This window comes from Balaenoptera ricei, chromosome 1, assembly GCF_028023285.1.
Source record: "Balaenoptera ricei isolate mBalRic1 chromosome 1, mBalRic1.hap2, whole genome shotgun sequence".
Taxonomy (NCBI): Eukaryota; Metazoa; Chordata; class Mammalia; order Artiodactyla; family Balaenopteridae; genus Balaenoptera; species Balaenoptera ricei.
The window spans coordinates 169,004,553-169,016,638 of record NC_082639.1 but is presented as its reverse complement, the minus strand read 5'-3'; the positions used below and the strand labels follow the sequence as shown (position 1 = coordinate 169,016,638).

The following is a 12,086-nucleotide window of genomic DNA, read 5'->3' as shown; positions in this document are numbered from 1 at the left end:
TATAATTTTCAGTGCACAACATTCTTGGTTAATTTTATTCCAAGGCATTCTTTTAGATGCTATTGTAACTATAATTGCTTTCTTAGTTTCATTGTGGATTGCTCATTGCTGACATAAGGAACACAACTAATTACTATATGTTGATCGTGCAACCCTGCAGTTGTTTGTTTTCTTATTGAGTTTTAAGAATTCTTTGAATATTTGGATAACAGTTTTGTATCAGATATGTCTGCATTTTCCTGCAGTCTGTGCCTCGTCTTTTCATTCTTGGCCGTGACTTTCATAGTCCAGAAAATTTCAATTTCAGTGAGATCTAGCATAGTAATTCTTTATTTCATGGATTGTGCCTTTGGTGCTGAAAGTAAAAAGTCATCACCATACCAAAGATTATCTAGGTTTCTCCTACGTTATCGTCTAGGAGTGTTAATAGTTTTGTGTTTTACATCTAGGTCTGTGATCCATTTTGAGTTAATTTTTGTGAAGGGTGTAAGTTCTGTGTCTAGATTCAATTTTCTTTTTTTTTTGCATTGATGTCTAGTTCTTCTAACACTATTTGTTAAAAAGTACATCTTTGCTCCATTGTATTGTCTTTGCTTTGTCAAAGATGATTTATCTGTATAGTCTCTTGCCAATACCATACTGTCTTGATTGTTGCAGTTTTATATAAGTCTTGAAGTCAGTATTCCAGCTATGTTTTTTTCCTTCACTGTTGTGTTGGCTATTCGGGTCTTTGCCTCTCCATATAAACTTTAGGCTTAGTTTGTTGATACCCATAAAAGAAGTTGCTGCAATTCTGACTTGTACTGCATTAAATCTGTAGTTGAAGATGGGAAGAACTGACATAAGATACCTAGTACGGAGTCTTCCTATCCATGAACATGGAATGTCTCTCCATATACTTAGTTCTTCTTTGATTTCTTTCATCAGAGTTTTATAGTTTCCCCCATACAGATCTTATGCATATTTTGGTATATTTATACTTCAATATGTCATTTTTGTGGGTGCTAATGTTAATAGTACTGAGGTTTAAATTTCAAATTCCACTTATTCATGGTTGGTATGACTGACCATACCAACCAAAGTGACTGACTTTTGTGTATTAATCTTGTACCTGCAACCTTGCTATAAATGCCTTACTAGTTCCAGGAGTTTTTTTGTTAATTTTTTTGATTCTCTACATAGACAATCATATCATCTGCTAACCAAGACAATTTTATGTCATCTTTCCCAATCTGTATACTTCTTTTTTGTTTTCTTGTCTTGTTGCATTAGCTAAGACATACAGCATGAGGTTGAAAAGCAGTAGTGAGAGGAAAAATCCTTGCTTTGTTCTTGATCTGAATGAAAAAGCTTCAAGATTCTCGCCATTAAGTATGATGTTACTTTAGGTTTTTTGATAGGTATTCTTTATCAAGTTGAGGAAGTTCCCCTCTATTCCTAGTTTACTGAGTTTTTATCATGAATGAGTATTAGAGTTTGTCAGATGCTTTTTCTGTATCTACTGATACAATCATGTGCTTTTTATCACATCAATGATGCATTACATTAATTGACTTCCAAATGCTGAACCAGCCTTGTGTACATGGGATGAAATCCCATTTGGTTGTGGTGTATAATTCTTTTTATATTGTTGGATTCAATTTGTTAATATTTTTTGAGGACTTTTGCACCTATGTCTATGAGGCTTTCTACATTGGTCTGTAGCATTCTTTTCTTGTAACATCTTTGTCTGGTTTTGGTATTAGCATAATTCTTGCATCATAGAATGAGTTAAGAAGTATTTCCTCTATTTCTATCTTCTGAAAGCAACTGTAGAGAATTGTCATGATTTCTTCCTTAAATGTCTGGTAGAATTCACCAGTGAATACATCTGGGCCTGGTGCTTTCTGTTCTGGAAGATTATTAATTATTGATTCAATTTCTTTAACAGACAGAGCCATTTCAGATTATTTATTTCTCCTTGGTTAGTTATGGGAGCTGTGTCTTTGAAGGAATTGGTCCATTTCATCTAGGTTATCAAATTTGTAGGCAAAGAATTAATTGTTCATAGTATTCCTTTATTAGCCTTTTCATGTACATGGGTTGCATACTGATGTCCTGTCTTTCATTTCTGATATTAGTAGCATCCTGTCTCTCTTTTCTTTGTATTTGTGTTTTATTTTACAATCAAAGGTTTAAAGATATAGCAGAGAGTACAGCAGGCAAAACACAGATTAAGCATATTCTGTGCAAAAATATTTACCACAGAAAAGAGAAGAAAAATTTTAAAAGAATTATAGTGTGAAGGTAATTATAAATATATGAAATAATATAAACTATATTGATAGGTAATTCCCCTTCTTTTCAAGTTTCCAAGGGAATTATTAAATTTATATAAGGTATTCAAACTTGTAAGTTTGAAAATCTGTTTGAAAGACATTTTTACTGGAAAAATATAAGTGACCAAATTGTCTCAAATCAACAATAAAATAAAGCACTGAGAAGCTACTATGTAGTAACAAGGGATGTGTTACAAGAGAATTTTTTCAGATTTCAAGGAAGAGTTTATTTCTATGAGCACAGAGAAAAAAAGAAAGCTTTACTCTACTTTATATAAAATTAAGATAAGCCTGAAACAAAACCTGATCAAAACACCAAATAATAAAACCAGACTCATCTCAATATATTGATACATTTAACAGTAAAAATTGTTAATAAAAAGTTAACATTTGAAATCCACTGCTGTATTGAAATTCAGTTATTTATACGAGCAACTGATTACCAGAATGTAAGAACAGTTTCATACTAGAAAACTTGTGAATATGATTTCTTTCAAAAATAGATAAAGGGACCCCTTTTTTTCTTCATTAGCCTGGATAGAGGCTTATCGATTTCATTGATCTTTTTAAAGAATAAGCTTTGGTTTCAATGATCTTTCTCTACTGGTTTCCTGTTTTCAATTGGATGGATTTCTGCTCTAATTTTTATTATTTTTCTTCTGTTTACTTTAGATTTCATTTGCTCTTCTCTTTCTAGTATTCTAAGGTGGAAGCTAAAATGATTAATCTTAGATCTTTCTTCTTTTCTAATATATGCATTCAATGCCACAAGTTTCCCTCTAAGCACTGCTTTCACTGTATCTGACAAATTTTGACAATTTGTGTTTTCATTTTCATTTAGTTCAAAATATTTTTAAGTTTCTCATGAGACATTTTCTTTGGCTCATGTGTTTTTTATAAGGGTGGTGCCTTAATTCCAAGTATTTTGGAATTTCCAGCTATCTTTTTGTTACTGACATCTAGTCTAATTCCACTGTGGTCTGAGAGCAGACAATGTATGATTCCTGTTCTTTTAAATTTGTTAAGGATTTCTTAAGGTTTGTTTTATGGCCCAGAATGTGGTCTATCTTGGTGGATGTTCCATGTAAGCTTGAGAAGAATGTGTATTCTGCTGTTGTTGGGTGAAGCAGTATATAGATGTCCTTACATCCATTTGATTGATGATGGATGTTGAGTTCAACTATGTCCTTACTGATTTTTTTGCCTGCTGGATCTGTCCATTTCTGATAAAGGGGTGCTGAAGTTCCCAAGTATGACAGCGAATTCATCTCTTTTTCTCTGCACTTCTGTCAGTTTTTGCCTCATGCATTTTGATGCTATGTTGTTACACGCATACACATTAAGTATGCTACATCTTCTTGGTGAACAGCAATGCCCTTCTTTATTTCCAAAAACTTTCCTTACTCCAAATTCCACCCTGTCTGAAATGAATATAGCTACTTCCACTTTCTTTTGATTAGTGTTATCATGGGATATCTTTCTCCATCCACTTACAGGCATACCTTGGGGATATTGTGGGTTCAGTTCCAGACTACTGCAAAAAGGCAAATATTGCAATAAGGTGCGTCACATGAATTTTTTGATTTCCCAGTGCATATAAAGGTTGTATTCACACTATACTCAGTTTATTAACTGTGCAATAGCGTTATGTCTAAAAAAATGTACACACCTTAATTTTAAAAATACTTTATTGCTAAAAATGCTAACCATCATCTGAGCCTTTAGCGAGTTGCAATCTTCTTGCAATAGTAACATCAAAGATCAATAATCACAGATCACCACAACAAATATAATAATGAAGAAATTTGAAATACTGTGAGAATTACCAAAATGTGACATAAAATCATGAAGTGAACAAACGCTATTGGAAAAATGGTGCTGACAGACTTGCTTGATGCAGGTTGCCACAAACCTTCAATTTGTAATATCTGCAAAGTACAATACAGCAAAGCACAATAAAACAAGGTATGCCTGTACTCTTAATCTAGACACTTGGCGTCTGTATCCACAAATTCTGCATCCATGGATACGGAGGGCTGACTGTACTACACCATTTTATATAAGGGAATTGAGCATGTGCAGATTTTGGTATCCATGGGGTGCGGAGAGGGCATGGAACCAACGCCCCATGGATACTGAGGAACAACTATATGTGCCTCTACACCTAAAGTGGGCTTTTTAGACAACATATAGTTAGATACTGTTTTTTGATCCAACCTGACATAATCTGTTTTGTAATTGGTATACTTAAGACCATTGACATCCTAAATGATTGTTGATGTTTTTTGATTAATATCTATTATATTTGCTACTGCTTTCTATTTATTGCTCCTTTCTTTGTATCTATTTTTGTCTTCCATACCTTTTCTGTCTTTTGCGGGGTTTTTTTCCCCTTGTTTTTGGCCACGCCGTGCGGCATGCGGGATCTCAGTCCCTGACCAGGGATTGAACCCATGCCCCCTGCACTTGAAGCACAGAATCTCAACCACAGAACTGCCAGGGAAGTCCCTGTCTTTTGTGGTTTTAATTAAGCATTTTATATGATCCAATTTTCTCCCCATTCTGAGCATATCAGTTGAACTCCTTTTTTAAGTGGCCATTCTACAGTTTGCAATACCCATTTATAACCAATCCAAGTCCAGTTTCAAATAAAACTCTGCCACTTCATGAATAGTGCAAGTACCATAAAATGAAATAATCCTAATTCCTGCCTCCTATCCCTTGTATAATTGCTGTCATTCATTTCAGTTATACATAAGCATACATAAGCATATTTATATATACATGTAATCAGACATAAGCATATATATAAGTATAATTGAATACATTGTTGCTATTATTTTGAACATTTCATCTATTAGATTAAGAATAAGAAAAATAAAAGCTTTTATTTATTTTACCTTCATGTATTCCTTCTCTGATGCTCTTTCTTTCTTTATGTAGATCTGAGTTTCTGACCTGTATCATTTTCCTTCTCTCTGGAGAACTTCTTTTAACATTTCTTGCATGGCAGGTTTACTGGCAACAAATTCCCTCAAATCTTTGTCTCAGAAAGTCTTTATTTCTCCTTCACTTTTGAAAGATAATTTCTCAAAGTACAAAATTCTAGGTGGGTAGGTTTTTTTTCTCAACACTTTAAATATTTCACTCCACTCTCTTCTTGTTTGCATGGGTCTGAGGAAAAGTCAAATGTAATTCTTACCTTATGTTTTCTACAGGTAAGGTATTTTTTTACCTCTGACTGCTTTCAGGATTTTTATCTTTATCTATAGTTTGAAAATGGCATGTCTAGGTGTAATTTTTTGGGTATTTATCCTGTTTGGTGTTCTTTGAGCTTCCTGGATCTGTGGTTTAGTGTCTGACATTAATTTGGGGGAAATTTTCAGTCATTATTGTTTCAAACGGTTCTTCTGTTCCTTTCCCTGTTCACCTTTTAGTGTTCCCATTATACGTATGGTACAACTTTTGTAAATGTTCCACAATACTTGGATATTCTTTTCTGTTTTTTCACTTTTTTCTCTTTGCTTTTCAGTTTGGGCAGTCCTATTTTGATATCCTCAAGCTCAGAGATTCTTTCTTCAGCTGTATCCAGTGTACTAATAAGCTCATAAAGGGCATTCTTCGTTCTGTTACAATATTTTTCATGTCTAGCATTTCTTTTTGGTTCTTTCTTAGAATTTACATCTCTCTGCTTACATTGCCCATTTATTTTTCCATGCTTTCTACTTTTTCATTAAAGTCCTTAGCATATCAATCACAGTTGTTTTCAATTCCTGGCCTGATAATTTCAACATCCCTGAGTCTGGTTGTGATGTTTGCTCTATTCTGTGTTTTTTGCCTTTCAGTATGTCTTGTAATTTTTTGTTGACAGGTGAACATGATGTACTGGGTAAAAGGAACTGCTGTAAATAAGCTATTAGTAACGTGGTCGCAAGCTGTGGGGGGAGGGGAAGCGTTCTATAGTCCTAAGATTGGATATCAGTATGTTACTGAGCCTGTGCTTCTGGACTGTGAACTTAAGACAACCTTGTCAGTTTTTCTCCCCCACTTACCTGTTTTGACAGGGTGACTAGAGTGGGCTGGGGCTGAATATTTCCCTTCCCTCAAGTCAGTTAGGTCTGATAAAACCCCAGCAAGTTAGATTCTGGTTGAAGAATCAAAATTGAAGAATTCAAAATTGTTACTCCTATTGTTAGTACAAGGGGATTTTTCTCTGATATTCACTGTGAAAAGCTGGTAGAGCTCCAGGATGTAAAACTGATGAAACTCTCAGGGCTCCCCAATGACGAGGCTCCCCTGGAGTTTTTATCTCTCAAACTTGTCCACACTGAGCCTCTAGCAATTTTTCAATAACAGTTCAGGTCTCCCTACACTGGTACTGATTTCCTACAAGGGTTCCTGATCTCATAAGTTGTGATTCTCTCTATTTGCCTGTCACTCTCTCCAGTCTGGAGGACAGCAGTTGGTTCTGTGATATTACTTCCCTTACAGATCTAAGAAGAGTTGTTGATTTTTCAATTTGTTCAGCTTTTTACTTGTTGTTAGAACAAAGTGGTGACTTCTGAAGTTCTTATATACTGGATTGGAAACTGGTAGCATTCTTTGGAGTGTTTAAATATAGGATCCTGTGATCTGCAAATAGAGATAGTTTTACTTCTTCTTTTCCAGTTTGGATGCCTTCTATTTCCTTTTCTTATCTAATTCCTTTGGCTAGAACTGCCAGCATAATGTTAATTGCAGTGGTGAAAATGGGCATCCTTGTCTCATTCCTAAACTCAGGGAAAAAATTTTCAGTCATTCACCATTGAGTATGATGTTAGCTATGGGTTTTTCATAAATGCCTTTGATCATGTTGAGTATATTCCCTTCTATTCCTAGTTTTCTGAGAGTTTTTATCATGAAAGGATGTTGAATTTTGTGAAATGACTTACGTGTATCAATTAAGATGATCATGTGGTTCCCCCCTCCCTTTGGTTCTTTTAATGTGATGTATTACATTGATTTATTTTCTTACATTCAACCACCCTTGCATTCCTGGGATAAACCCCACTTTGCCATGGTTTATAATCCTTTTAATATGGCTTTGGATTTGGTTTGCTGGTGTTTTGTTAAGAATTCATACGTCTATATTCGTTAGGAATACTGGTCTGTAATTTCCTTTTCTTGTGATATTATTCATATGGCTTTGGTATTACGGCAATGCTGGCCTTATGGAATGAGTTAAGAAGTGTTCCCTATTCTTGTATTCTGTGGAAGAGTTTAAGAGGAATTGGTGTTAATTCTTCCTTAAAAGTTTGGTTCAGTTCACTAGTGAAGCCATCCGGTCCTGGGCTTTTCTTTGTCAGGAGGTTTCTTATTACCCATTCAATCTCTTTGCCTGTTGTAAGTCTGTTGAGACTTTCTATTTTGTCTTGCATTTAGGTAATGTGTGTGCTTCTTGATCTGTCCATTTCATCTAGATTATTTATTTTGTTGGTATAGAGTTGTTTATAGTATTCTTTTATAATCCTTTTGCTTTCTGATGATAGGTATTAATATCCACTTTCATTTCTGATGTTAGTTATTTGTTTCTTCCCTTCCTCCCTCTCTCTGTCAGTCTAGCTAAAGGTTTGTCCATTTTGTTGATCTCTCAAAGAATCAACTTTGGTTTCATTCCCTTTATTATTATTATTCTGTTCTCATTTGATTGAACACTGCTCTAATCCTTATTATTTCCTTCCGTCTGCTAGCTTTGTTTCCTTTGCTCCTTTTTTCTAGTACTGTAAGATATAAAGTTAGGTTACTGATTTGAGATCTTTCTTCCCTTTTAATATAGGCATTGACAGCTATAAATTTGTCTCTGAGCACTGCCTCCATTGCATCCCATGTAGTATTTTCATTTGATTAATCTATAGGTATTTTCTAATTTGCCTTGTGATTTCTTCATTGACCCACTGATCGGTTAAGAGTGTCTTATTTCATTTCCACATTTTGTTTTAGCATTCCAGTTTTCCTTATGCTATTGATTTCTAGCTTCATTCCATTGTGATTGGAGTAGATACTTTGTGTGATCTCAATCTTTTTACATTTATTGAGATTTATTTTGTGGTCTAACATCTGGTCTATTCTAGAGAATGTATCAATTGCACTTGAGAAGAATATGTATTCTGCTGTTGTTGGGTGGAGGGTTCTATATATGTATCTGTTAGTTCTAGTTGGTTATATTGTTGATCAAGACATCTATATGCTTATTTATCTTCTGTCTATATGTTCTATACATTTTCGGAAGTGGGGTATTAAAGTTTCTAACTTATATTCAAGAACTTTTTTTCTCTTCAATTCTATTGAAGAGTATTCTTAATGAAGTAAAGATTCCTACAACCTTTTAAAGGGGCCAAAATAAGTTTCAAAATTTACATGTGTGTACCTTTAAATCAAGAAATTCCACTTTCAGAAAATATCCTAAAGAAATGATAGTACGATAATAATAATAGCTAACAGTTATTGAGCCTTTACTTTGTGCCAGGCCATGGGCTAAGCATTTTAAATGCATTAACTAATTTATTGGGTAGTTTTATTATTATCCCAAATTTCCCAAATCTGTAAATGATGCAAGAGATTATGAGTGTCTAATATGTAGGTAAACACATGTGACTCAAGTTTTCAATGAGCAGTGTTTGTTACAGAAGAAAATAAAAATCAAACTAGTGGACAGAATGGTACTGAGAATTAGAAAACCTGGGTTTAAATTGTACTCTATCATTTAAGACTATAAAATCCTAAACTCATCTGAGTTTTGCTTTCCTCAAATGCAAATAATCTCTAAGATTTCCTCCAGTTTGCACTTTGTGATTCTTTTGTTTACCAAAATCACCTAAGATAGTGCTGGAAACAAAGTAGTCCCTGACTGAAAGTTATTTGAGACGGTAATGTAATGACTTCTATACACTAATCCTGCTCTAGAAGCATAGATTATTTATAGAAGAAACATCTCTATTTTGGAAAGCTAACCAAGACTGTGCAATCATGATTAATCAAAACAAAACAAATAATATACCAGTCTATGTTCTCAATAAGCTAAGTCACAGTTTAGGTGGGGAGACATTTTGTGAATAAATAATTATAATAAGAGCTATTGTAAAGTTATTAACAAAATTATATAGCAGCAGAGAATAAGGAATATTTCGACTTCCTGAGATGACATTCGACTTCATTCTTATATTTGCTGGATGAATAAGATACTAGACTAGGCACACAAGGAGCGTGTGGAGGTGGTGGCTGGCAGACAATGCAGAGGAATCGGGATATGCAAAGGGTAGAGTCAAGAAAAGGCAGATATCATATTCAGATTATAATTTAGTGTTATAGAAATACGACATCAATTAATCCTAATTCTCTCACTTTGACATATATAATATTATTATTATAGCTAATAGTTACTGACCACTTACGATACGGCAGCTTACATACATGTACATGTACTCCTTACAAGAAACCAATGAGATAGGGTTTTACAAATGAGAAATTAAGGTCCAAAGAGATTAAATGTTTTGTCCAGCATTACACAGCTGGTAACTGATGAGGCTAGGCTTTAAAACCAGATAGTCCAACTCTAGAGCTGGCACAAAGATTTCCCTTGCTAAGCACTTCTGCTGAGATGGTTAAACCCAGGCCAATTATCATCTCATCCCACTTAATCGAAGTATCTGCAAAGCTACCTCTGAGCCTCTCCTAAGTCACTTAACAAGACAGAGGATCTGGACATCTAACCATGCCTCCCATGAGATTACCAATCTATCTTGTCAAGGTATGCAGCCCTTCATAAATATTTTAACTCCTTCCTGAAAGATTTCTTCTCCCCACTAAATACAGCCTTCCCTTTCCTTACAGCGTGATTAAGAAGTCTACACCAGCTTCCTATTGATAAGAATGAGAATTAAGAATACTATGTTTGAAGGATAGCTAGTTTTTACTCTACACCAAAAAGAGAACATAACATAGTCCTGTTAAGCAGAAAGAGGAGAAAATTAATTCAACTTCATAAATATGAAATCAAACGATACCTTCAGTCCCTCTAATTCATTTTCCAGTTGCTTAGAATAGTGCTCGCTCTGTTCGCGCAATTTCCTGTCTTTAGATGCTTCAGCAGCTACAGCTTCTGTACGAACTTCCAGCTTTAAAATAAAATGAAAAAAGCAGATTTCATGGTTATAATTGTTTCTCCAATAAAATGTTTCCCCAGGGGAATTTACCTTGCAATAGATAGATAACTCAAATGTTGAAATTCATATTAAATCATATTACCAAACTAAAAAGAAAAAACTTTCCAAAAATTAAAGAATGAAATATATATTATTTCACTAGTCTGAAAAAGCAGCTTTAATCACTACCCCATGGGCACTACAAATTTGCCTGACTACTAACCTCTTTTTTGGCTCTTTCTGTTCTGCGCAGTTCTTGCCTTAAGCTTTCAACTTTTTGCATCACCAGGTCCACCTCTTCTTCCTTATCTCGGACATGGGGAGCAAGTTTCTGTTTTTGGGTGTGCAGTTCTGTTAGCCGCTCATTGATCTCCATGAATTCCTGCATGGCCAGTTTCCTCTGACAGTGTGCGTCTTTCAGCTCTTTGGATTGGTTTTTTAATCGCTCACTAGCCTGGACTAGTTCCTACAGTTTTGTAAAAAGAATATAAGTTACCAATTCTGCAACCTAGGGACCAAATTTGGCCATCAAAATATTTATCATGAAGTCAAGAAGAGCCAAAATTATTCACCTCAGAACAAAATTAAAAGAAATGAACTACTTTTGAACAGATACTAGGAGCACGGTGCTCTGTCCATATTCTCAATTCCTTATGCTAACATGCTAACTGCAAAGGAACAACTGATTTAACCTTCCAGTACCTTACTTTCAATAAATAAATAAAGGTATAGGAATACAAGATACAATGGTAAAGACAAAGATTTTGTGAAATTTAATGGATATCTGTGAGATTTTAAAAAATTATATCAAATGATTACAAATGATAAAAACAAGGGTTATATTTGATGTGGAGACTAACTCTTGGGCCAGCAGCAAAGAGAAAAGCTAATTAAAGTGAGAAACTTAGAAGGAGCTGAAGTAGACTTGGGTCAGTAGAACCATCTGCCTCCCAGCAAAAGGAAATGCAAACCTTCTTTGAGGAAAAGAGTCTCAATGATATCTATGTTTTTTGTTTTTTTTTTAAGAGCATACAAATACGAGCTCACAACCATAGATTTCCCAAACACCCAAAGGACAAACAACCACAAGCAAACATTATAAACAATAAAAATAAACCCCAATGGTATCTGGATATTAGAACTATCAGATACTGATAAGATTGCTATACATGTAATGTTTGAATAAAAGGAAATCATAAAAATAGGAAAATGACAAAAGACTATTTAAAATGATGAGGCAAAAAGACTACGAAAAACTGTTTACAAAACATTGTATAGAGCATTTAGAAATGAAAAAACGTAAGTATTAACATTAAAAACATGAATCCACCAATATAGAAAGCTCTACCTTTATGAAGAAAAATATGAAGAAACTCAAACCCAGAAACTAAAAAATAAAATATATAACATTAAATAAAAATTAAAAAAAAAAAGAAGTCAGAGGGGAAAAAACACAAATCACCTATTCCCCATCCTCAAAAAGGAAAAAATAAGATAATTAGAGCAGAAATCTAAGAAGTAACAATAGTAACAGGAGGACATATTTTTAAAGAGATAATAATTAAAATTGTACACACAGAAAAATCAC

General features: G+C 34.2%; 1 protein-coding gene across 1 annotated transcript in view; it reads right to left on the bottom strand.

Moving 5' to 3' along the window:
- Nucleotides 1–12,086, bottom strand: part of LOC132372700 (serine/threonine-protein kinase MRCK alpha-like) — a 125,764-nt gene that overhangs the window by 94,169 nt on the left and 19,509 nt on the right. The window contains exons 5-6 of the mRNA XM_059934856.1: nt 10,722–10,964; nt 10,361–10,471 (exon numbers count right to left, since the gene is read on the bottom strand). Coding sequence (XP_059790839.1) covers nt 10,361–10,471; nt 10,722–10,964 — 354 coding nt within the window. The remainder of the gene's footprint in view (nt 1–10,360; nt 10,472–10,721; nt 10,965–12,086) is intronic.